Raw genomic sequence first — 25,757 nt, forward strand, 5'->3', positions numbered from 1 at the left:
TCTGCCAGTCAGACTGTCCGGAGCAGGAGTTTGAAACATCGTCCAGAGATGAGACGAAAGAGAAAAGAGGACGACGTTCGCCAGAAATTCACCTGCGAGGGTTGGAAAATGTTTTTCATACCGAAGTGGTGGATTTTAATTGTTTGTCTGACAGGTAAGAGACAAGAAAAAAGATGGAATCTATTGTGTAAAGTGGTTTAACAGGCTGTTTTGCGCTAACTCAGATTTAAGTTTGGTGTAACGTTAACGTTAAGCTAACCTGCACTTGTTCGTTAATGATTGAGCCTTCACAGACGACTTAAGAATTTGCATTCAAACTTTTCACACATATTAATAATTATATGTAATAGGTCGAGCGTTAGTGGTTCTTCACAAGCATTTAAAGGTAGTTTCTATTCTGCCAAAGCTGCGATATGTGACACAGAAAAGTAGTTTGAGTGCTATGCTAGCAGTGCTGTAGTCGACTGTTATTATTTAGTCATGTGTGAATGATCCGACCAGAAGCTTTGGGGGTTGTGAATCAGGTCTAACTTCTGACCTCTTCATCCAGTTTTTAGAAACAAAATACCTTTTTTTTTATCTTTTTTTTTTTTTTTAAGAAACACATATTAGAGGCATGTGAGGTGGCAATAACAGTTATATACACAAATAACAAATCAATCAGGTTAGAGAAGCCACAGTATATGCAGTATTTTACCCCGGACCTGTGCGCATAAATGAAAAATATGTGCACCACCTGATATTCTAGAAATATCTATGAATCTGAAACTATTCTCATAACTGATTAATCATTGAAGTAACTTTTTATGCCATAATGGCGAAAATGTACTGGCTCCAACTTCTCAGATATGAATACATTCCGGTTCTCTTGATATCATATAACAGTAAACTGGATCGCCCTACAACTATTAATCAATTGCTAAATGACTATTATATTAATCACCATCTATCTCTTATAGTTGATTAATTATTTTTTCGTAGAAAATATCCAAAGTCAGCTTCTCAAATGCGAATATTTTCTGGTATCTTTAGTCCTCTATGACAGTAAACTGAATATCTTTTCGGTTGTGGACAAAACAAGACATTTGAGAATCTCATCTTGGACAATGGAAAACATTTTTCACCGTTTTCTGACATTTTATGGAATAAAATAGTTAAGTGGTTAAAATAATTAAATAATAATTAGTTGCAACCCTAAAACTGAATATCTTTTGGTTTTGACAGTCAGTTGGACCTTTTATTTGTGATGGGCTTATACAGTGTATAAAGTTGCAGTTATTTAATAACAATAATAAGGTGTAATGTGGAAAATGTGATATTGAAAATGTAAGATACAAATACAACTGAAGTTAGAGGAGCAGCAGCATACTACTGTACACAGCTGCAACTAACACTTTACTTCATTATTTATTAATCTGCCAATTATTTTCACAATTAATCGTGTAGTCTGTAAAATGACAAAAAATTGTGAAAAATACTCATCATAGTTTCCCAGAGCCCAAAGTGACGCTCTCAGATTGCTTCATTTGTGCAACCAATAGTCAAAAACCCAAAGATTCTTCATTTACTATCGTAAATGACAAAGAAAAACAGCAAATCCTTACAGTTAAGAGGCTGGAGCCAGCAAATGTTTGAACTTTTTGCTTGAAAAATGGCTGAAAGGAGTTATTTATTATCAAAATCAATCAATCAATTAATTATTGCAGCTCTACTACAGTATCTCAGCATCAGATACTACAGTGGCATACAGGCTCATTGTTGTGAGGTTGATAATCGATTTCTTTAGTAGCATACTTGATTGAATGAGTGAACACATGAAAGACATGTCTATCTCCCAGATAAGCAAAAGACATTGTGGTGAGAAATCAGTGACTTATTTTTATCTGAAACAATTTGTGAAATTATTTCTCCACATGAAATCAGACAACTCAAAATAATAACATTTATACTAAACTTAAATCTCACAAATATTCCAACAAGGCGTCTCTGTCCAATATTACAAGAGTAACTATCCCCCCCCCCCCCCCCCCCCTCCTTCTTCTCCTTTCATTTTCTCCACTGGAGGTGGCTTCCACTGAAAACTAATAAAGCCTTGATCGCCCCACAGCCTGTGATCCCAGGAAGAGCAACCTCCTGGCTTTTTTTGTTCCAGTTCTTGGAAGTTGTAGGCTAATGTTCTCTTTGAGGAATTTACATTGTAGTCAGCTTGTTTCCTCTCCATCTGAATTTAAATAATGCTTCTTTTTTCTCCAAATCCATGCAACTTCAGCCAATCTCTTACTTTAAAGGCCTCTGGATACTATTGCATCGTTGAATCTTGCATGGTGGTTTTGTGCTTAGATTTTTCTTAAATAACAGTATTCTGTTGTTATCTATTTAAAGGTTTCTGTGTCAGATCTGAAGCCAATCTTGGTTTTAAAGAACATTCTGCATTTTTCAACAGCATGAAACCCAAAGCTTGTATGCTGTAAATTACACACAGAAGTAAAATAATACTAAAACATAACATTTACAGTTTAATTTACCACATTTAATGTACATAATGTAAACTGACTTTATGATACTGAATCAGCAAACAATTTGAAAGGGAGATTCATGGCCTTTGTGATTTGCTTTAAAATCTGTCTGGTGTTTTATCAGTTGTGCTTTGACATTTTTCCACCTTCAGAACTTTGTGTTTGTGGGTTAGGGTTGAAACTCAACAATCAACTATCCTTGAGCCACCAATACAAAGCATTGGTAATTTGACATCCTGGGAATGAGACTCCTCCTCTTTTCTCCAGAATTGCTCATCATACCTTTAAGACTGTGGAATATGATGTGCAGGCCAGGTCCCTGCTGCAACATGACAATACTTAATTTAAAATGCTATTTTGACCCATATTTCTCTCCTAATAAATATTGTATCTCCATTTCAAAATTCTAATATTTAAACAAGTTGTTCAACCCTATAAAAAGCAGTTTTCCAGAGCCGTAGGCAGTGTCTTCAAATGACTTGTTTTGTTCACTCAAATGCCAAAACGCAACAATTTTAATTTGCAATCATTCAAAACAGACAAATGCAACACATCCTCACATCTGAGAAGGTAGATCCAGCTAATATTTGACATTTTTGCTTAATAAATGACTTAAACAATCAGTGGTCAAAATTGCTGTTGGTTAATTTTCTGTTGAATCAATCAACTGACTAATTGTTTCAGTACTAGTTAATAACTATGCTTAGGTCTGTGATGTATTTAATAGAAAAGTGTCAGTGTGTACATCATTGTGAACGTCTGAAAGCAACCAAGAACAAATAGTCTTGGGAAACACCAGGTGAGGGTGTTCGGTCAGATTCACTCTTAGTAACAGAAAGAAAACAAAACTCTTTCAACAGGCCTGGTCTGGATTAAGTGAAGCTGCTCCCTCTTATCCCTCACCTCCTCCCTGTTCACTGGTCCAGTTCACTTACACCTCCCACCGCTGAGCCCAAGAAACACACACATACACACAGCAGCATACACAGATGTTTCGGGGAGTGTGTGTGGGGGTGTGGTTTTTTTTCACATGGTCTTCTCTTTAGTGCATGTTGCTGTTGAACTGTGGAGCGCGAGCTTCTGGTCATCATGTGACCCAGAGTCCTGCGGCTTCAGAAGCTCCAAAACAACGTCAGGTCAACTCAGCTCATAGTCAGATTTCACTGAGCAGAAGCGAATCAAACTGTCTCAAAACACCTTTGTTTTTGTTCTGTTATCTTGCCAAACTGCACAATGATTCATTACATTCCAGCTAAAAGGAAAAAAAGCCCAGTATTTCTAGTTTATCCTGACATATTTCTGCTTAAGTGAATCTCTTTTGGGAAAGGGAGGTGATTTCACTCAGTTTTCATATAAGACGTGCAGTGAGAGGAGGATGTGATTTGTCAGATATTTTTAAAGTGAGCAAACAGGAACAGGTGTCTCCCTAAATACTGACTCAGCTTCTGAATCACAGTGTGTTGCTGTCTGCTGGAGTAATCCTAAATACCCACTCATTACACACTCCCCGTTATTACCTGTTTTGGCTGCCAAATCTGTGGTGTTTGTTCAAGCTGAAGGATTTTAAAGTCTGAATCTATGGGCCCCCCGTCTGACAAACGAAACTGTGCCACCCCAAACAATAAACTGCCACCATGCCGAATAGCTGTTCCTGTTTGCAGTGTACCCATAGATGTACAGACAACTATCACAGGTGTACTTTGAAACTGAAGCCTCTTAAAAATGTGATTATTCTCAGGCAATTTCTGGAGTTATAAGGAGCAACTGTTTCCTCTGATTTCTAAGCAGATTTACAGATTCACACAATACTTAAATGGTATTAAAGGTGGAGTCAGTAGGATTTGTCAGCTGCTGTTTGTAAACACACCAGAAAGATTGATTGTTAATTGTAAAGTCTCATGCTCTGGATATCAAATACAAACATTATGGGTTGGTAAAGTGTCCTGAGCACAGCAAAATAATGAGAAAATTCAGAGGGAGGGTGGGATCTCTGCAAAAGTGGCTGCCACTTGGCCACACACATCTGGTGGGTCTTGGTTGATCATTTGGAAATTGTTTTTGTATTGAGTCTATGGAATGGCTTTTTTTTTTAGTAAAGACCTGCTTAGTTTGCCGTTAAAACCACTGAAAACTGAAATCCACAATAGGGATGGGTATATGATGATGTCCACAGTGAAACATCACAATGGATGATGATATTGTTGCTGGGTTTAAAAGTGTCTTTGTCTCTGTACCGCATGTCTGTAACTTGGATGTGTTTAACTTCTTTTTATTATCTCTCCCACATGTCAAAATCAGTGCTTAGGCTCAACTCTGAGGGGACACACTACCTCAAACTTTTAAATCATGATGTTATAATGGTAGAGGGCTTAGTGAGTGATAATTGCCAGCCATCACAGTAGATGATGGTATCATCCATTGGCCCAACCCTGCTTTTAACTTTTATTAGGATGTTATGTACATAATGGGCAGCATAAAAGCATATAAAAAAGAAATTAGATTTAACCCAAATTTTATAATTTGTCATTTAAGTTTTTGTTCATTTTTATTAGGCATGCTTATGCTCAGACATTTATTGAAAATGATGCAACAAAACCTCTCTGGTCCCACTTAATCATTGTCTGAGTCTGAGGCAACTCAAAGACAGGGAGCTGAAGCTGTTATATCGATCCAGACTCCTTTGACAAAAAACAGTAATTTCACCTTGCAGAAGCAAGAACAGAAGTTCATGTCTGAACTAATGTGTTAAAGCACCAAAGACTGTGTTCTGCAAGCCAAAATGAAAGGCTATCTGAAAATAATTAAATAGTCTTTAAATATTCTAAAGATAGCATACACTTAAACTGATTTAGATTTTTTAGGTAGCTAAAATAAGTTTTGTTGCTGCCCCATTTACAGTGGTCCACATTGGTATAGTGTTTAGATTCTGTGATAGGACTCCTGAGGGAGCTGTCAATCTAAACATAATCTTCCATGCCTTCACAGTCTTGAGAAACAGTCTAAGCAGCAGAATGAGCTGTTCTTTGATGTAGGTCTCTAGGAACTAGGACTCAAAGTTTGGAGGATGCTTAATGAGACTCTAAACTTTGATATAATAATAATGTGATTGTGTCAGGCCCTGAGGGTTTTTGAGTGAAATGTAATGATTATCTTGACCTGTTTTTTAACCCTTTCTTCTCTCGCACTTTACTGATTACACTTAATTATCCTCCCACAGATGTCCTCCCCTGCTCAGGGGTTCATGTCTTCGTGAGAGAGGAAAAGAGGTATGCTGTGCTGTTCCAGTCAGTCATGCTGCCGTGTCAGTACAACAGCGTGTCCACCCAGGTCCCTGTGGTGCAGTGGGTCTACAAGTCATACTGTCGCGACCGCACACGGGATTCATTCAGCTTCCCTGACAGCCTGAGTGGAGGCCTGGGAGGAGGTGGACTGACGGGGGGAACCGGAGGAGCAGGTGGAGGGTACGAGACGTCCTTCACAGCAACCTACCTTGACTGCGCTGACAGCAGCCGGACGGTCCGGACTGTGGCCTCCATCTCTGGTTCCTCAGTCACGCTGTCAGAGTACTACAAGAACAGAGACATCTCCATCATCAACAGTAAGACTTCTGTAGTACACACCTGATTCTGTTTCTCTGATGTTCATGCCCATCTCAAGTTCCTATCAAATCATACAGCAGCTGTGCAGCCAAGCCGACTGTTTTAGAGTTATAGGCTGAACTTTAGCTCACCAGCTTTAGATGGAATTTCAGTTCACCTGCTTTCAATTGGCACGTTGTGCTGGAAAAGTGTTGCAGCCAAATACTGTAGACATGAGACACAACAGACAAAACTGAGAAAAACAGCAAGACATGATGCATTTAAGAAATAACAAAATAACTTAAATATAAACCCCCAGAGACGCTTTATGTAACCAAGCAAAAGCTTTTCTCGGTTTTGGGGCTTCCATCTTACATGGTGCATAAAAGAAAAAACAGCTTCTGTGGTTCTTTTGTAACATATTGATCCCAACTAATGTTCCTTTTTGTTTTGCTGCCAAGTTTGGCAAGTCTTATGAAAGCCATAAATTGGAGTATTGGCCTACAGATTTCTGATTAAATGACCAAACTAGATTCTGCACACATGTAGAGGAGGGTCAGAGACAGGGGAGGCATTACTGAAGATCTTTAGAGCTTTCAGAACAATCAGGTTACATAACTCAACAGTTATTTTCTGTCCTGCAGTTTGGCATGAGAAGAAAAGACTGCGATGGTAGATGTTAGAGAAGGAGAGGTTGATTTTGAGAGAAGAAAGGTCTCAAACCTCAAATCCATCCATCCAGAAATAAACTCAACTAGATACCTGACATTTAAATAAGTACACCTGCCCGGAATACTACAGAGTAGGCATGTGCAAAAAAATATAATATATCATGACTGTTGGGTTTATAAAGGGCACAGTCTGGACCTGCTCTATAAGAAAAGTGTCCTGAGATAAGATGTTGTGATTTGGCACTATAAAGTACATAAATAAATAAATAACTAATAACATGTAGTCCCCATTATCAGCTGATAATTTTTTGTTATTCAGATTTTTTTTTTTTTTAAAGATCTCAAGCTTATTGGGAGACGTTGCACCAATTTACAAGAGATAAACCACAGGAATTCATGCTTATGCCACTCCCTCGTCCTCAGTTTTATATTTCCCGACTGTCTTTCCGTCATGTCACTTAATGATCCTCTAAGGGACACTTCTATGCATGTGTGTGTGTTTTTTGTGGTTGCATGTGCATGTGTGTGCCTGTTGAAGACAGAGAGGCAGCCTTGTTTGCAGGCCTCAGATTTATGGAGCTCTAACTCTGGCTGAAGAATCAGCCTTCTCTTCACCAGCCAGGAACACAGACAAAAGAAATGGTTTTCACGCTGTCCTCTCATTCATCCTGACCTCTCACTCTGTCCCTCTGATGTACCTCAATGTCGAGCTTTTATTTTCACTCTCTAAGATCTCTCCTCATCCCACCATCCACACACTCATTCCTCTCAGTGTAAGGCTTCTATTTCACTTTGTCTTGTCTTTTTTTCTGTCCCACACCACCTCCTGTCCTCAAACAGGTCAGTGTAATAATGTTGTAAAAACTGAAAGCTGTAACTATGTTGCCTTTAGAGACGCCCAGTCATCCATACCCATGTAATCCTATTCAGGGTCACAGGGAGGCTGGAGTCAGTCCCAGCATGCACTGGGCAGGGGGTGTTCTTTTAATCACATGGCTGTCACAGACAAGCCAACACACTCAACTGCACTCTGGTCATTTAAAAGTTTAAAAGAAAACTACAGGACATGTACTACATTTTATAATGAGGTAGCTTTAAATTAAAACAATACAGACAGCATTAGAATGAAATGTTCCACATGGGAGGTGTCACTTTGTTAAAAGAGAAACTGGTCACAGTGTGCAGTGTCTGTCTCTCCTCCCCCTTCCTTGGCTAACAGGAAAAGTGAGTGGATTATACAACCCTTTTCCTGTCTGCTGTATTTACATGTCTGACCCCTGTACAATGGAGTCAGTGGTCCACTATTGTACTGTGCGTTGGATTCTCAAGCCAAACTATATTTGAATGGTTTGTAATGGCATATCGTTGGAATTTTGCTTCCGTAATTAGAAAACATGATGAATTGAATGTAACTTTAAGCATTATAATGAGCTATCAAAACACTGTGTGGCCAAAAGTATGTCGTCACCATTGTCCATTGTGACTTGGAGCAAGTCCTTGCAGCCAGTTTCCAAAATCATGCTGAAAGTCTTCCCAGAAGAGTGGAGGCTGTTATAGCAGCACATTAATGTCCATCAACAATCTAATATGGGTGTAAACAAAACAACACCAGAACAAAATAAGCACCAGTCACCAGCCAAAATGCTAGTAAAATATGTAAGTCTGGTACATTTGCTTCACTCACCAACCAACAAAACAATGGTATAATCTATTTAGTGGCTGGTAAAATTTCAACATTAATAAAAACAGTTAATTTTGTACTGTGAATGTAATACTTGGTTGCCACACACTTATTGCCATGTAGCACGCAAGCCTTTAAAAGGAATACATTATGCATAAATGCAGAAAAAGAGTTTTCAGAGGGTAATGCCATATACATGTTTTGGGAGATGCATGATGATTAGAGCTTCAGCTAATAATCATATTCATTTTAAATTAATCTTTTGGTCATTTTCTCAGCACTTAAAGTAAATATATTGTATACAAAGCAAAAAATTATATTGGATTTTGATTTTGTCTTTTTTAAACTCTTCTTTTCCTCCTGCAGAGGCAGACCTGCGTATAGGAGAGGTCCAGTGGGGGGACAGTGGAGTTTACATCTGTAAAGTGGTTATATCTGATGATTTGGAGGGACAGAATGAAGCCTCTGTGGAGCTGCTGGTTCTCGGTAAGCTGCCACTACTTTTCCATCATGCCTGTTGTAAAGGATTTTAGTTTTGAAATGAAAAAAGAGGATTGTCTGTGAATATCAACAACTATGTTCCAGGTTTTGGTGCAACCCTCATCAAACATTCATTTTTGTCAAACTTTGACCTGCAAATTTACATGATCAACCTAGTGGAATCACCTTGTTTTCTACAGTATTAGACAGACTATACACTGCACTAACTGTTTAGTAGACATCCCTCACACTTTATCTCTCATGTCTTATTTTAATACTGACTGACCAACCCTGTATATGTAATTAATTATACACACAGAAACACACCCTGTACTGTAAACTGAACCATTTTTCTACAAGCTACTGTTATATAAGGTCTTCCTCAGCTGACCTATTCATCACCAACAGCACAATACAGGCTCATTAATGAGCTGATTTATAACAATCGGCGGCAATCTTGCCTAATCTGTGACCATAGTAACAGCATTCTCATACTTTATGTTACTGGGGAAGAGTTTTAACATTTATTGTTTTAGTGTCTGACATTCACACTAATATGCCACCAAAGTCTATATACAATTGTGTATATTTGTGTGTGTGTGTGTAGATTCTGTGTGTCCCGTGTTGTAAAAGTATCTGCCGCATGTTGTATCTTTACAGTGTCAGTGTACTTGTCTGTGTTCAGTTACAAATGTTACCATAGCAACGGCTGAGAGGCTGTGTGGCTCTTGGTGCTCTAATTCACTCTGAGGCTGAACTTTTGTTTGGCTGGCACTCAGAGACTTATGTGTGTGCACAAAAGACACACACATACACACACCCAAGTACTGGACGATAATCTTTTACAGTTTGCAGAGACCTGAGTGCATTCTGACTCGGGTTAAATGTTGGGTATGGCTTTGGTATGATAACATGTTGCAGGTGATGACAGGACAAGACAGGATGAGATAAGGCGACATGAGTTGCCCTTTGCAGTCTTTAACCCGACGTGAGAGACCCTAATTCTACCACAGTGCCAGCATGTAGTATTTCCTGGTCGGGCTGTAGCTAATATGGCATGTGAGGCACTTGTTGTGTTTCCATAACAACAGCTGGGGCCACCGCGAATGGCTCGGGGGGGATCTTTTGTCTTTTGAGCAAATGGCTTCAGAAGAAGAAGAAGACAGGGATGATTTAGTGTTGTGGAGGAGGGACAGCAGAGCACAGTGATACAAAAGATGGACGGTGACACCATGTGAGACACTCGACTGATGTGGAACTGTGAGGACTCAGGACTGGTACAAAGAAAGAAGAATTCTGCCTCTTTCTGATCTCCCTTTTGAATTCAACTGCTGTTTTCATAGTTAGTAAGATAAAATACATTACCAAAAGAATGAAATGTGCATGGGGTTTATAATTAGGTATTTTGTGCACCCAGCACAAGAATGAACTCTTTCATGCACGTGTCAACTTTGGCAAAAAAACATTTTTCAACCATTCAAATTAATCCAACAGAGCAACAAATACTGGACTTTTGAGGCTGCTACTAATATCAATATTTGGTGCAGCAGAGTCATTTTTATAATGATATAGCAGGTTTTTTTTTTTAACGTAAACAAAGAAATTTTAATATGTCTTCTTTATATTTGTACTTATTTATTTGTAAGTTTTTTTTGTTGTTATTGTTTTTAAGTTGTGACCAAGATACATACTACATGGGACATTTTACAGTTTTTCAAAGAGTTTACAAAAGTACTGACATCCAAATGCAATCAACACTAGGTGCTGGACAGAAGTACATGTCAAAAAAAAGGAAACTATCTCGCAGATAATGGCCTCATGAACATTTTTTACTAAAGTATACCATCATGAAGTTTTGTGTGCAAGAAAGAGTTCTTGATAGGGTTACATTATAGTAGACATTAAAGTAAGTCCCTAGACCCAGTTCTGAAGAAAGTGCTCCAAATGCCACATGAAAATGGGACAACACTTGTGAAGTCCCACGTCACCTGTTTTTTGAACAGGTTCAGAAAAATTAAATTATCTGTATGGTTGGGTCTGCATGTGTGTGAATGTGTGTGTGTTTTCAGCCCCCTTCTCTGTAGAGCTCTACTGTAGCATATAGCATATAGGCTCACCTCTCCTACACAATTCATCTCTATAGGAGGAGTATATGTCATGGCGTGCAAACACCACCCCCTGCCTAGATAGCCATATAGGGGAAAACAAGAAAAGCCCAAATATTTGAGAGTAAATCTTAGTGAATCGCCAGCCTGCAGGCAAACTCATGAACGAGAACTACAGTACGCAGGTAGTGGGAACTCAGGAAGTGTGCTGCCTTCAGTGGCTTGAGCAGGAGTGAGACAGAAGACAAAACAGATAAATTCAGCATTAGATGTGCCTTCAATGTACACTTGCACATAATGCAGATTTCAGTTGCTTGAATTCATGTGGTGATTCAGCTGCCTCTCAATAAACTTTCTGTTTTCTAATCCAGAAAAGAACACATTAGCCTTCCAGACAGATGCTAAGTGAGGTATGTGTACTGTCAGCCAGAGTCAGGTCAAGATGTTTCTCCAGTCCTTCTTCCTCATGCTTGTCACTCCTCCTCCTCTCTGCGATAATCACACTATCACCAATACAACAGCAGTATCTGCTCACATCACATTCGCCTCCTGGCTTCTTCACTTCTGACAAAGCTTCAACTTAAAACACACTCAGGCACATTTTTGTACCAGCTTGTGACACACTGCCCCGTATCTGTCACGTCAATGTTTCATTCAGACATCTGCTGACCTTGTGTAGAGGCCCTTAAAGCTGCATTAAAAGAGAAAATGAGGGAAAAAGACACAACACTAGCAACATACCAGGAACAACAATTGACAGGTGGTGATGGTTTTTAAGGGCTTGGCTTTTTATGGTGTGGATATTTCTCCTCTCTTTTCCTGAAACACATTTGTGTGTACAAGTAATAAAAGTCAGTCTTGCCCTCCATTGAATTGCCAGATCTAAGGTCTCTATCATTCTCCCAAACGGGCACATACACAGACAGCTGCAGACACCCTAGACACCTTTTAGTTTTGTTTATGCTACTTTCTGGAGTCCGCTTTGATGACATGTTTCACATATGCACAATAGATCAGCCCCTGCAGAGGTCTCATTGACAAGTCAATGGACAAGTCTGCACAGTTACAACAAATTGCAGGTACTCTGCTCACAAAGTGTATGCCACACAGACCCCAGGACCCTCGCAACTTAAAAAAAACTAAATTTACTACACATATATATATATATAAAGCCAATACATCAGCCATCACTCTAAAACAAATGATGAAGAAGAGATAAATATAAATCAGCAAAATTAACACCTTGTGTTTTTTTTTTTTTTACATTCAATACCATGTCCCTTCAGTCTTGGCTCTTGCCATGCTGTCAAAGGCTCATGGGAGCTGTAGTTAAAGGACTAGTTTGACACGCTGGGAGATGTGCTGGAGTCATGTTGCCAACGTGAGGTTGCCAGACAACCAGCGGAAAATCCCAGAAGTCACTGTTCCCATCCTAGAAATGGACGTGTGTAGATGATAACCCTAGATTTGCCAGTTGATTCAGCGAGGCTTTAGGGTGTCAGGTGACATAGTCTAAAGAGCCACAAAGTCCACGATGGAGGGAAGCTGTGGTGGTTGAATTGGTCTAAAACACTATTTTCACCCTGAAGCCTGAAAGAACACATTTAGTTACAGAGGCTAGCTAACGTAGATGGTGTGTGACTTCAGCTGTCTATAGCAACTTTTCCTGAGTTGATAAGTGGGGTGATTAGTCCAACTGGAGAGAAGTAATGGACTTATGGTGCTGCAGGCCTCATTCAGAAGCTTCAACTCTCTCCACTGTCCTAACAACAGAGAATAAAAAACAAAAGAATAGATTCAGGAACAGATTGTTTCTCTGCAGTCTGTTTGCTGGCTCAGGACATGAGGAATGTTCCCACCTGTTATTTTTGCAGCACTGCATGTAACCTTAACCACAGCTCCTGCCTGTTTGTCTTGTTATTTTCATTAGAATGATTCATGTTCCAGTCTGTCTTCTTATCTGACAGATAACCGTACAGATTTTACAGTAATATCAGAAATCAGATGATCAATCTGCTTATCAGTTGTTCTGATACGAAGATTTTCTGGAACAAGACCAGAATGTCCTCTGGTGCATGCTGCCGTTAATCTGCCAACTCTCTTCATCTATTTGATCTTCGTCTCTGTTTTTGTCTTCTTCTGTCTTCATGCATGCTGCTGCACCAATAACCTTCTTTGAATCAACCATTCAGATTTATATCAACTCCATTTCCTCTCTTCTCCTCTCCTCTTGTCACCTCTGCTCTGTCTCTCTCCAGGTTTCTCAGGTGTGCCTGAAGATCTCCTGCCAGACTTTGATTTGAAGATTATGCCAGGTAGGGGCATAATGTATACTCCCCCTCACCTGGTTCCTTCTATGCATACTAACACTACTTACTGCTGCTTACCATGAGTGTAGGAACCATATGGATGGTGATGGTGGAGGAGTGTATTCACTGGGAAGGAGTTTGGCACATAATTTAAGAAATTTAGGCTGGATTGCACCAAACCACTTTACATCACAGTTTAACTTCAATTTATGTTGCACTAATCTTTAAAACTATTTTAAAATTAAGAGAGATTAATTTTAAGACTCTCTTTAAACCTCACTTTAGCTTTTACTCTAAACCTAAATGTCTCTGCTGCACCAAAACTTTTAACTCAAATTTAAAATGCGATCCAATATTAACTCCAACTCATCCAACTTTTTTTCTAAAAGGAGGAATTAGAGCTTAATTAGTAGGCACTTGTTAGCTAGCTAGCAAACAGTGTAACATTTTTAAAAACTTTTTAGCAAGTTGGCAATCAGTGTAATGTTTTGGTAAAGAAGACAGAGCAGTCAAAAGTTGAAGGTTTTGTTGCCTCTTCTATACTTACTAGGTCCCGACACCACTCAAATTTATGTTTCATGTATTGATTTTAATTTTAGATCTATATATTGATTAAACGCTATTTGATTTTGGTATACATCAATTAACTTGATGGATTTTCTCTTGTTAAACCCAGTTTTGATAAACTTGGATTAGAACTAATCTTAGATTAAATAAATCTTTGTTGCTGCAACCCAATCATAGAAGAGGACTTTTAGAAGACTGATCTCTGTTGACTTTTTTCCACCATGTTTAACAGTTCCTATGCTAACTAACCTATTATCTTGTCCTGTGATTCAGCTCTAATGAACCTTTGACAGAGTTGAGTTCAGAGCTGTTTTTAACCCAAAGGTCTGATCCACCCTCATCAGATAATGAGCTGGCCCTCACTCCCACTAAGATGAGCTGTGCTGGAAAACAGCTATTAAGGTCATTAAAGTTATTCATGGTTGTGGTTAACATGTCATTCCACACGATTTGGACATGACCCAGTAAAAACGCAGTGATTGAGAAGGAGGGAGGTTTGTTTATGTCACATCAGATTCCTGTAATACATATTTAATTACCAGGGAGTTTGTGGCAAGTGCTAGATGAATGAGTGAATTGTGTTAAAGTATCTCCCAGAACAACATGGTATGATTCACTCAGCCAGAATGGTCAGTGCACACTTATCTCTGGTGTTAGTACATGTTGTTGTCCACATCGACTCCCACAGTTCTCTGAAATGTCTAAATGTACTCTGTTAGTTGCAGTCCTGGTGTGTGTGTGTGTGTGTGTGTGTGTGTGTGTGTGTGTGTGTGTGTGTGTGTGTGTGTGTGTGTGTGTGTGTGTGTGTGTGTGCATGTGTTGAGGTGATAATGGTTGCAGATGGAATCACATTACATTAATGTGTAGTCACAGCCAAATCTTCAGTATCTTACAGAGTAGCGCAAACTGTCCTTTTCCTTCCTGCAGCAAAATCAGGTTTCCTGTGTGTGTGTGTGTGTGTGTGTGTGTGTGTGTGTGTGTGTGTGTGTGTGTGTGTGTGTGTGTGTGTGTGTGTGTGTGTGTGTGTGTATTCTGGGTTTTACATTGTTAAAGATTTCCTTATCTGCCCCCTCCTTCCTTTTCCTTTGCTTTGTCCCTGTAGACAGATACAGGGAGTTTATCTGGTGTTCTTACTGTATCACTCACTTCAGCACTCTAACACTCCAACACTGTGTGTAAAAGCGTCCTATTTTTTGTCGTAACTCATATTCTGGTTAAGAATTAATTTTTCCCAATTTGTTACGTCCTCAGAAAAACATTTACATCTTGGAAAACAGTAAAGTTAATAACAGCTTGGTTGATTTTTAACAATCCAGCCTTCTATATGGTGTCCTATAACTTTACATTCAGCAATGAGCCTCATCTCAACTTCCTGTTTCTAGAGAAAATACATAACATTAAAGAAGAAATGACACCATTTCATGTGGTATTTGCATTCTATTCTATGCATTCAGGAAAAAATATGTTTTAACTTGGGTGAAATGTTTATTATTGTCATGGTTATCCTCTGGTTATTACAGTAATTTGCCAAATTGGTCACACTGTCAGCCAATCAGGGATTTCCCTGTTGTTATACAAAGACATATTTGGGCATCTGCAGCTTCCATGTGAAACACTGAGGCGTTAGAGAGCTGGTAAATGTTGGAAATAGCACATTAAAGGGTTTCACAGCATAAGGAAAATCTGATTAACATTTTTACTTACTTTCACTAGTTACTGTATAAAGCACTAATTTCACAGCCCTTCAGCAGTTAAGTAATTATCTATCAGTGAATCTCTACTTCACTGATCATTTATTACTGGTACTACTTTTATGCCCATTTACCTAACAGTGAGTTGTTCCTTCATTTCTATTCAATAATATATTATGGGACCTTTGTGTTCATCAACAGGTTACTCAAAAATCTAACAATTTGAGTATGCATTTAATGTTTTTAAGTACACTTTCATTATTTTTCAGTGTGAACATGTGACATAAAATGAAGTTAAAACAGTATACAGTATGCAACTGGGACAGAGGCTTGTTTTCTACATATAGTACAGACACAACATATTTTTACGGGTGTATGAGCGAGGGGAAGTACTGTACACAGGTAAAGTAGGAAAAAATGCTGCCTGCAAATGGGGTTGTGATCACCATGTTCATTAGAGTAGTTGATATGAATGCCCCAAACTAGTGAGTGGAAATCTTCTGAAAAGCTCTGAGTTCTCGAGTTGTATATACAACCTCCCCGTGTCGTAAACAGGAGCTCATGAATTCCATTTAAGGGCAGCAAAATACTGCTAAAATCCAGACACAGATTCAAAGGGAAACTCTATCAAACGTACACTATTTACAGTTGTTGGTGAGCAGTACCGCACATATTTAAAAAACAAAGCTGTGTAAAGTCTGGAGGTACCCAACATTTGATTCATTACCTCTGGTTATGTGCGCTTGAGATAAATATGAAGACTAAAAGTGTGAAAGTAAAAATAATCTTACCGTGTGAAGCTGGAAATATGTGAGCTTTACCAGACCTCTGTAGCCAGCTCCTCGACACGGTTTGTGGCTAGCTGCTACTAGCACGACACACCTGAATCTCTGACCAACAGTTAGCCATCAAGTTGCATCGTTGGTGATGTAGGCAGCAGGTTTTGACAAGGAAGAGGGAGGTGTGAAATAAAAAATGAAATATTTTGATCCTTTTTTTAACTGTCTAGTCTAGCATGAGTCTGACAATGTTATAGGAGGGAAATGCTAAATAAAAACAGCCATTTTTAAGCCAAACAACAGTATACAATGATCTGACCAAACCATATGTACATGTCCTAATGTACAATATGACTTGATGCTTATTAATATGCAGGATTATGTGTTGTGTGTACTTCCAGAGTGGGTGTTTGTGGCGGCAGTGGCGCTTGGCAGTGTTTTATTCCTGCTGTTGGTTGGGGTTTGTTGGTGTCAGTGTTGTCCTCACTCCTGCTGCTGCTACGTCAGCTGCTGGTGCTGCCCCGACACATGCTGCTGTCCTAGACACTGTGAGTATAAACACACAGAACCGCAAAAGTTAGCCGTCAGAATATTGTTGTATGTATTTTTCTGGAAAGTCTGAATGACTGTTTATTGTTTTTATAGTATATGAAGCAGGTAAGGGTATAAAGACAGGCACCTCCACCCCTCAATCACCTGCCTACCCTCCATACTTTGTGAGTGGTGTCCCGACGATGGTCCCCATCGCCCCGCCCTCCCTGGTGGACAAGATGTCTTCTGTCCCTCCATCAGATGGGAGCCTACTCACAGCAGGTGAGGTCTTACTCTTTATTAGCGAGTGAAACTGTGTTTTTAGAATTACTGAAACACCATATCGGTTTTTATTCTTAAAGGGATAGTTCACATTATTTGATGTGGGGTTGTTTGAGGTTCTTATCCATAGTCAGTGGGATGCTCCCACTGTGGAGAAGCAGAGAGGAGTACCAGCACAGAAGCTAAGCAATGAACTGCTGTGTCCAGGGTGAGCAACAAAAGCTATTTCAGCTATTTCACTTAAAAAGGTCCACCTAAAAGAAAATCTAGTTTATCACTTTACTTTACAGTCAGAAATTGCCATTATACAAGCCAAATATCAATCTCTCCAAACCAACCAAACTCCAAAACACAGGTGGTCTGTTGCTGTCTGTTGCTTTGTGTAGTTGTGTGACTTTGGTGAATCTAAACTGTCCTTTCAAGACATGAAAGTCATACAAAAACACAAACAAACCAACAGATCAAGGCAGCAGTGGACAAGCAACTCCTGTGTTCTGTGAGGTAAAAAATTACTGATTTTGCCAGTGGAGTTTGGCTGGTTTGGAGAGTGACATTTAACTTATACAGTGGTGGTTTCTCATCTGTCTAATGGCAAAGTAAACCTGTGAAAATATTCCAAATATAGCATACACTTAAACTGATATTAATTTTTTTAGGTAGACCTTTTTTTCAATAGCTTTTGTTAATAGCACAGAAGTTCAATGCTTAGCTCCTGTGTTGGTACTCTCTCCACTGCATTCCCAAAAGAGAGATTTAATTGTCAATTCCTAGTTACTTACTGAGTTTAGTTAGTGAACTACATTGTGTGTAAAAGTTGTAAAGTGATGTGTGTGTTTTTGTGTTGCTGCATATTAACTATTTGGCTGGAGGCAATAGTAAAAGAATAAAATATGGGAAATAGAAAACAAGCAAAACCACCAGTATGGTCCTCAGTTCCCAGTGAACACACATAAAGACAAACAGAAGTTCACCGTGCTGATGGGTCAAGTGTGTATCTGCAGTGCCGATGCATGCTGTAGGGGTTCCCTACCGCGTGCCCTCACCGCAGGATCAGGACTCTCTCAGGGTGCTCCAGTATGTAGAGAAACAACTGGCTCACTTCAACCCTGCCAGGTCCAGCAGCCACCAGTGTAAGCTTCGTAAACCGCTCCTGTGGATTTACTCTGTCTGGATCTTCTGTAGCATGCTGATCAATCAATAGACAATGCATGCTGTTGGTAGTGTTTTTTTGGCTTTTTTTTCCTCTCTCAAGCTTGTCTTGGCATGCCTCTCTACACAAGCATTCTGTGTATTGAATTTCCTGTATGTGCATAGTAGCAGGTGTGCATGCCTACTTACCTGAAAGAATTTAACAGTTCTCACGGCAACACATAGTGTAATCTCTTACAAACCTTGACTCTCACTTTCCTCTTCTGCATTGTCTTTGTTATATTTTTTCTCTTACATTTGGTTCTGCATAATTGTTTATTTCTTTGTTCAATCATTCTTTATTTATCCTTTTCTTCACTTTGACCCGTCCAGCCTGCAGCCTCTCTGAGCTGAGCTCCCTCCACGAGGGAGAAACCGGCTTCCGTCAAACTTACCGAAACGTCCAGAAGAAGGCTCTGCCTGCCATCCCTGACCATGACCCTCAGCCTGAGCCCCAACGCCACCGTGACAACCGCAGCCCAGAGCCACAGCGGTACCGTGACAATCTCTCTTCACCCCAACGATATCGTGATGACACCGACTCAGAGGCCCGCCGCTGCCAGGAAGAGCCCCTTCCTCCGAGGCGGTACAGCGATGACCCACCATCCTCCTCGCAGTCACGTCGGCCCGGCCGAAATCAACGGCAACAGGATCACAGCATGGAGGAAAACCAGAACAGGTACAGCTACTCACAGTGAGAGAGCAGACTGACTGTGTACTGAGACAACATAGTTTTCCCTTCCTTCCTTCCCACTTCCTTGCCTCACACAACCCTGCATCAAATAATACAAACTAACTTGAAGTCTTTGTCCTGCATAAAGAGACCATTAGAAATCTGGACATGTGTATATGTGACCCGTAACTCATGTAGTGACTTATGAATGCAAATACATTACTTTATGTTACTTGTATATATTATAGCACACATTAATGAACATCAGTATAAAAATACAGGATGCAAACAATCTGGATAATAGCAAAATTTTTTATCCATATTAACTGTCAGTTAACAAAACATGGAAACATTACAAATAACAGTGTACCAATATAATATACAAAACACAGGTAAAAAAAGATAGAACAATGTGTAACATACACAACACTCAGTCTTGTTGACCTTCTTTAAGATGTTTTTCTTGTCACTTCCCTCTCACTGTCGGCCATCTCTGGGCTTGTTGTGTTCTGCAGGTGGAACCCTCGTTCAGAACATCTGCAGAGAAAGACGTACCGTACTGCAGGACGGACCGGCTCACTGGATGAGCTGGAAGAGTTCGCTGCTGCCTACAAGCAGAGAGGCAGCAGAGGGGCAGAGAAGAGGGAAGAAGAAAGGGATGACTATGAGATGGAGCTTCGGGAGTTCAGTCGATATCCTTCCTACCGGGATGGTCCACCTCAGCATTATCACAATGATGAAACTGAGCTTGGAGACAGCAGTGACCATGAAGATCATCCCAGACGAAACAAGAAAAATGGACATGTAATAAGTCCAATTCATTCGCCTAAAAAGAGGAGGGGCACATGGGACAGCGAGCGTCCTGTCCCTCCTCCTCCCAGAGTCAATCCACCATCAACTTCTTCTCAAGAGAAGGACTATGACGGCACGTTCCTGAGCAGTCTGCTGGAGCGGAAGGCTAAGCTGCGAGGGGTCAGCCAGGGGAAGAGCGGGGCCCGGGGTGAGGAGGATTCAGACACGCCTTCGAAGGGCAGCTCAAAAAAGAGCAGTGGGGAGTCTAGTCGGCACTGCAGCCGCTCACCTAGCACCAGACCTGAGGCAGAGTCACTGCCTTCTTATTCAGAGACAGAGCGAAGCAGAACTGACAGGCCGTCTCCACGGCCGCCCCCAGCAAACACTCGCTCCTCACAACCTCCTGCCCATTCCCTGCCCGGGCGCAGAGAGGAACCCAGAGACAAGGGCCGCAAAGTGGTGAGTTACATTTAGGACGACAGATTTCTGGTTGGATTTTATGCTGGTAAAGATAAACAGCAGTGAGTAGAGCTTCTTTTCTAGTCACTGAAAACTAGTTATTGGTGTTGTTGATGAAAATGTTTGTTAGAAAAATGTTAACACTAGGCTAACTATAAGTATTTAACACTCAGTGTTGCATCCCACTGCTTTTAAGGGAGTCTACTCGGGTGTTTCCACTGAAGGAAAGTAAAGAACTGTCGCAGGGGCCCACATGGAAGGGGGAAGACTGAAGGGGCATGATGGCCTAATTTATTCAGTATGGTGAAGGCTCCCATCCAGGCCAGGCCAGAGATTAATTATTAGACAGGTTTTTGAAATAAAGTTTTTTTTTAATTTGACCTGAGTTCATACAGACTTGTCAAAATCGTAATTTAAAAAACACATACAATTGCATTGTCATGTATTGGATTTCCTGTTTTCTATCCCCCAAAAGCGGGTGCAGCCTGGCATTTTACCTGTATGTGCCGGTCTGATGTATTAACATATCGCAGCAATGAAGCGTGTGTCTCTGTCGTTGATTTGCGTCATTCTTGTTAATAGCTGTATAATCCTAAGCCTGTGGATGTGATATGATTGCTACCATTGTTGTATGGTCTGATTCAGGTTAAAAGAATTTACTGTATGGGACACTGCTTGGAAGTACCACAGTCCCGTTCTGGAGCTTTTAACAGATTGGTGCATAGACTCACGTACTCCCTGATACCTTAATCCAGCATTTTAGGCAGTAATGGCAATAATGTAGTGATACCTGTGAACTAGGTCAGGCAGTCAACATGAGCTGCGACATAATGACATGTGACATGCATCACACGCTGTAGTACATACCAACCACACCCTTACAATACGGCAGTCTATTTAAACTTTCGAGGTAATTGCTGCTTTGCATCAGCATCACTACCTGCTCATTCATCACCACCACCACCCCAGCATCCACCTGCAGGCTCCAACAGGGGGTCCTAGATATTTGCTCATCACTCCTCAATATCTCTCTGTAGACATAATCTGTGATGAGTGATGAGGTCGGCGCGTAGACGCCAAACTCTAATTATGTTATGCTACTGCTTTAAACATTCTAAAACGTGAGTTGTCTGACAGAACTGATATCAGTATCAGAACAACCCTAACTATGACCTAATTTTAGGCCCCAAACTTGACCCCTGCGCTTAGAGAGTTAAGTTGTCATGTGAATTGGAATGTAGCACACTTGGAGGATATTTTTCAACCCTAATATTATTCAAAATTTGAGTATGTCGAACTCATTTCATATGTCATGAGCTTTAAGTTTGATAAAAACTTAATAAACTTGACTTGCAGTATAAAATGGTTTGTAGGCCCACAGTAAGTGTTGTTGTTGTACCTTTGACAGGTCAGGTTCAGATGCTACCACTGTGGAAACTAGGTAGACTCCTCTGTTCTGTATCCAACTACCCTTTATAACAAACTCCTAACTGGTTGGCCTCTCCCTAACAAACCTGGGTCAAACAGATATTAGGCATCAAAGATTTCATGTTAAAGATCAGCCACCTTAAAAATCAAATTTTCTAATAATTGAAATGCAGTTTGACCCAGGTTCTACTTCACAATAATAACCCTGTTTGGCTAATGTTTACTATTATTTTACTTTCTCATTCTACTGAAAGTAATATATGTTCATATTTTGGTGTAAACTTTCTGCTGTTGTTTTGACCATTTCCTTTATTTTTTTTATCCTCATCAGAACACTCTTCTCAGCCGGGATTCCCTCATCGTCTGATCGTCACAGACTGAGCACCTCGAACAGACGGGAACTGAATGAAAGACATGATTCTACTGAGTGTGGACTGTGGATATATGCAAAGTACAACTGACCGTGAAGGAAAGCTCAATGAAGACAACAGACACACTTTTACTGATGAGACAGTTACTGGAGTTTCTGCCTGTGACGTCGCTGAATGATGAAGTCATCACTGTTGTGTTTCTGTCACCGGCTGCCTCATGTATATCTCAGCTGAACTAACACTGAACTAATGTGGACGGGATGTATGACCTGGACTGTCCCTCCCAGCAGGACACTGTTCGTCTCCCCTCGTCCCTTTAGAAAAGGCTCCGATGCAGAGAGACTGGCTTTACGCTTCCAGTACAATGACTGCATTCATCTCCTTTTGATGAGATATCTGCATTAAAACAAGCACAGTTGTAGAAAAGAAGTATATGACAACAGCATTATTATAAAGGGCAGATTGTAGCACTGACAGTGTCATTCAGTAACACATTCAGGGACTAAAGCACCTAATTCAGACGGCTTTACAGGAGATTTTAATGTTAACTAAAGCTCAAAGTAACCAATATTACCATATCATGGTGTGTATCTATAGAGAGGGTAGATGTAAACATGGAAAAGGAAAGTAACTCTAAACTCTAAAGCTGCATTAAGCAATATTTTTAGATTGTCAAGGGATTAGATATGTTCCAACTGTGAGTGCATTTGTCCCAAGTTCAGTTTTTGTTTGTCATATGTGACTTGTTTGTTTATTTTTTTCTTAACAGTGTGAACAACACAAATCACATGTGGTCCAAAGTTAGACACAGGTCTGATTTTTTGCAATATAAGACTATTCTGGGGAAGCACTGACAGGTGTAGTTAAAAGTAGCCCCTTGACATCCTGAAATTTTGGATAAAATCTGTTTCTGTGAAGCCATTCACATCATGCTCCACCACTCCTGGCTCCAACTCCGTATCCACACACAGCCATATCCATACGTAGCCATGTTGCTATATATCAGCTAGAAAAGTATTCTGGGAATCGATTAGATTGTCATTTTCATATATTTTTAAAGTTTTTCTTTATTTCTTTTTCTTTTTTTTCCCAGTTTGCATTTTGAAAAGCTTTGTATTTTATATCTGCATTGGCCAGTGGGCCTCCACAATAAGAGTAGGCAGAGTAATATGATAATTCCACCAGAGGAGAGATTTGACATTCTCTGCAATTCGGTGGGGGAAAAAATGCATATATTGGTTATCAGCTATTCTATTTATAGAATAAATCTCTTCATATTGGATATTGAAAAAAATCTAATACAGTGCATCCTTAATGGGAATCATGTAAAAAAAAATCATAACAACATACAGTACAGTGTAGTCCAAATTATTAAATTAATGGGGGCATAAATGTACTAATGCTGCAGACTGGCCTCTGACACAATATGACCCACATTTGCTGCAGCATTTGCTGTGGTGATTTAGTTACCTGTAATTCACAGTCCTTATTCATGAAGCAGTGATGTTATTTTGTCTCCACCCTGTGTGTCAGTGAATCTTTTCATCTTCCATTAAAACATGTTAGTTTGCACAAAGTAACTGTTTCCTCCAAGGGACTAAAACCTGATGAGTTTTGTATATTTTTTGTAAAGATCGAAGGTTGAACAGCCACTTGCCTTTAAAAGATTTTTGTATTACAGTGTGAAGACATTTTATATGTTAAGTCAACCTATTTATGTGTGTGGCGTGATATGATTGTTGTAATTTGTAAATGATGATGTTTGTCTAAACTTTCCAGTGTGACTGTGTTAATAAGATGAAGTGTTTTTTGTCTGATTACTTTTCTTATCACTGCTGAGTCAACAGCTAAACCAACATCTTCATGTCTTATCAGCAGTCAGCCAACTGATTCTCTATCAGTCTTATTACTTCTTTGTTCTGATGTCACACCATGCAGTATTTCAACGTTCCTGCCGCCATGTTGGATCAGCACATCTTGAGAAAAGTTTAGTTTCAGTGTTTAGTTTACTTCTATCGTGTTTTCTGCTGTCTGGTACTGACAACTGTGTGTGTGTGTGTGTGTGTGTGTGTGTGTGTGTGTGAGAGAGAGAGAGATGAGTCTTTACTTTTCTGTAAAGGAGACAATGTGTAATTGAGTATGACTCATGTCTTTGTTCATTGTTGTAATCACAGACTGACTGCCTGTCTTTACTGCACAGCTGTGTCAAAACTCACATATCACTCCTGCCAGCTCAACCACTGCACATATCTGTGTTGCAGTTGTTTTGTCATGCACATAAAAATAATTTGTTACAACACTGAAGTCTATAAAGTATCTGTTTATTAAACTGGCAAGTTCCAGTTTGGCACAACACAAACATAAAGACCAAACGTGTTTATTTCTCCAACTTCCCAGTAAATAAGCTGCGGAGAAATCATGAAACCCAGTTTCTTTTTCAGGTATAGTGAATTATATCTTACAGGCAGTGGTTAAATTCAACCAAGTACATTTATTCAACTATTGTACTTCAGGACAGTTCTATTACAATTTTATTGTACTTGAGTATTTAGCGTTTTATGATGCTTTATACTGCTGCTTCACTATCTTTCACTATTGTTTATTTACTGGACTACATTAATTTGGGTTGTATTGATTGTAGATAAAGATTTTACATAGCTAATACATTGTTTTAATTTTAGTTTAAAAATGAGAGCTACTACATGGACCAGGTTTTAGCTGGTTATGAAACAGTATTTTTTTTTTTTCATGATGCCTCTATATGACCTATTTAACTATTCTTATTGGCTGCCACCAGGTCAGATTCTCCTTGGAATAAAATGAAACAAGTCTGTGTTTACATTTTCCCCTCGCAAAGTTGCACTGAATTGTATGTAAGGAAGCAGGAGGAGATTTATATTTAGATACTTTTATTTTTGCTCCCACTCTGGACTAGTTCAGTGCAGCTACAGTCAGTCGTATCACTTATTTTGCTTATTAAGTTAGAGATTTGAATACCTCTTCCACCACTGCAGGAATGATTAGAGGAATTATTTTTATAACATTGACAGAGAGAAAAAGACTCATTCGTTTCAGTCATGTTGTACGTTTTGTCCCATCTGTGTGTGAGCGAGGTTGTGTTTGCATCTGAGCCCACGCACTGTGTGTTTGTGATGGGAGGGTTCGGTTAAGACAGGGACCAACTCACAGCTGAAGAGTATGTCAGGAATGTTGTTGAGCAACTCCCTCCTGAGCTTTACAGAGGCATCAGCGGGGAAATATGACATCATCAAACACCACAGAGTAAGACGTTTGTTTCTGTGTTTTTTGTATCTGCCCCACTTGCTGGTTTGACGTGGGCGGGGCTCACCTGGAAATAAGGTCCTTTTATTCACCAATCAGCATTCAGCAAACTTTAAATCGGAATCTGAAGACATTTGGTGAGATGTCTTTGGTCACTGTCAGTCAAATCTGATTAAACCACACACACATGTCCTGATGAAGAGTTTTTGTCAAATTCTTAATAAATAGTGTTTAATTAGGTATTTTATTGGTCATAAATACTTAATGTTATAGAGAGGATTTAAAAAAACTTGACAGTGACTTAAAACAGTGGTAGAAGCAAGTTTTAGCATCAAAACATCCTTTAAGGTGCAGTAACTGATTCTGGAGGAAGG

At 39.7% G+C, this 25,757-nt stretch overlaps 1 protein-coding gene across 2 annotated transcripts; it reads left to right on the forward strand.

The window, feature by feature from the left end:
* Positions 1-23,094, forward strand: LOC146332725 (immunoglobulin-like domain-containing receptor 2). Of its 2 annotated transcripts, XM_084714486.1 has the most exons (10): positions 1-154; positions 5,734-6,114; positions 8,813-8,932; positions 13,290-13,346; positions 16,779-16,925; positions 17,023-17,190; positions 18,192-18,320; positions 18,712-19,057; positions 19,567-20,302; positions 22,062-23,094. In XM_084714486.1, exons 1-10 carry the CDS (start codon positions 49-51, stop codon positions 22,095-22,097), a joined length of 2,226 nt encoding a protein of 741 aa, XP_084570612.1. In that variant the 5' UTR covers positions 1-48; the 3' UTR covers positions 22,098-23,094. The 2 variants fall into 2 exon arrangements, with proteins under 2 accessions (XP_084570612.1, XP_084570619.1); XM_084714493.1 differs by lacking the exon at positions 13,290-13,346.
* Positions 23,095-25,757: the final 2,663 nt, after the last annotated feature.

Source organism: Lutjanus erythropterus, chromosome 1, assembly GCF_056507025.1.
Source record: "Lutjanus erythropterus isolate fLutEry1 chromosome 1, fLutEry1.hap2, whole genome shotgun sequence".
In the NCBI taxonomy this organism is placed as follows: domain Eukaryota; kingdom Metazoa; phylum Chordata; class Actinopteri; order Lutjaniformes; family Lutjanidae; genus Lutjanus; species Lutjanus erythropterus.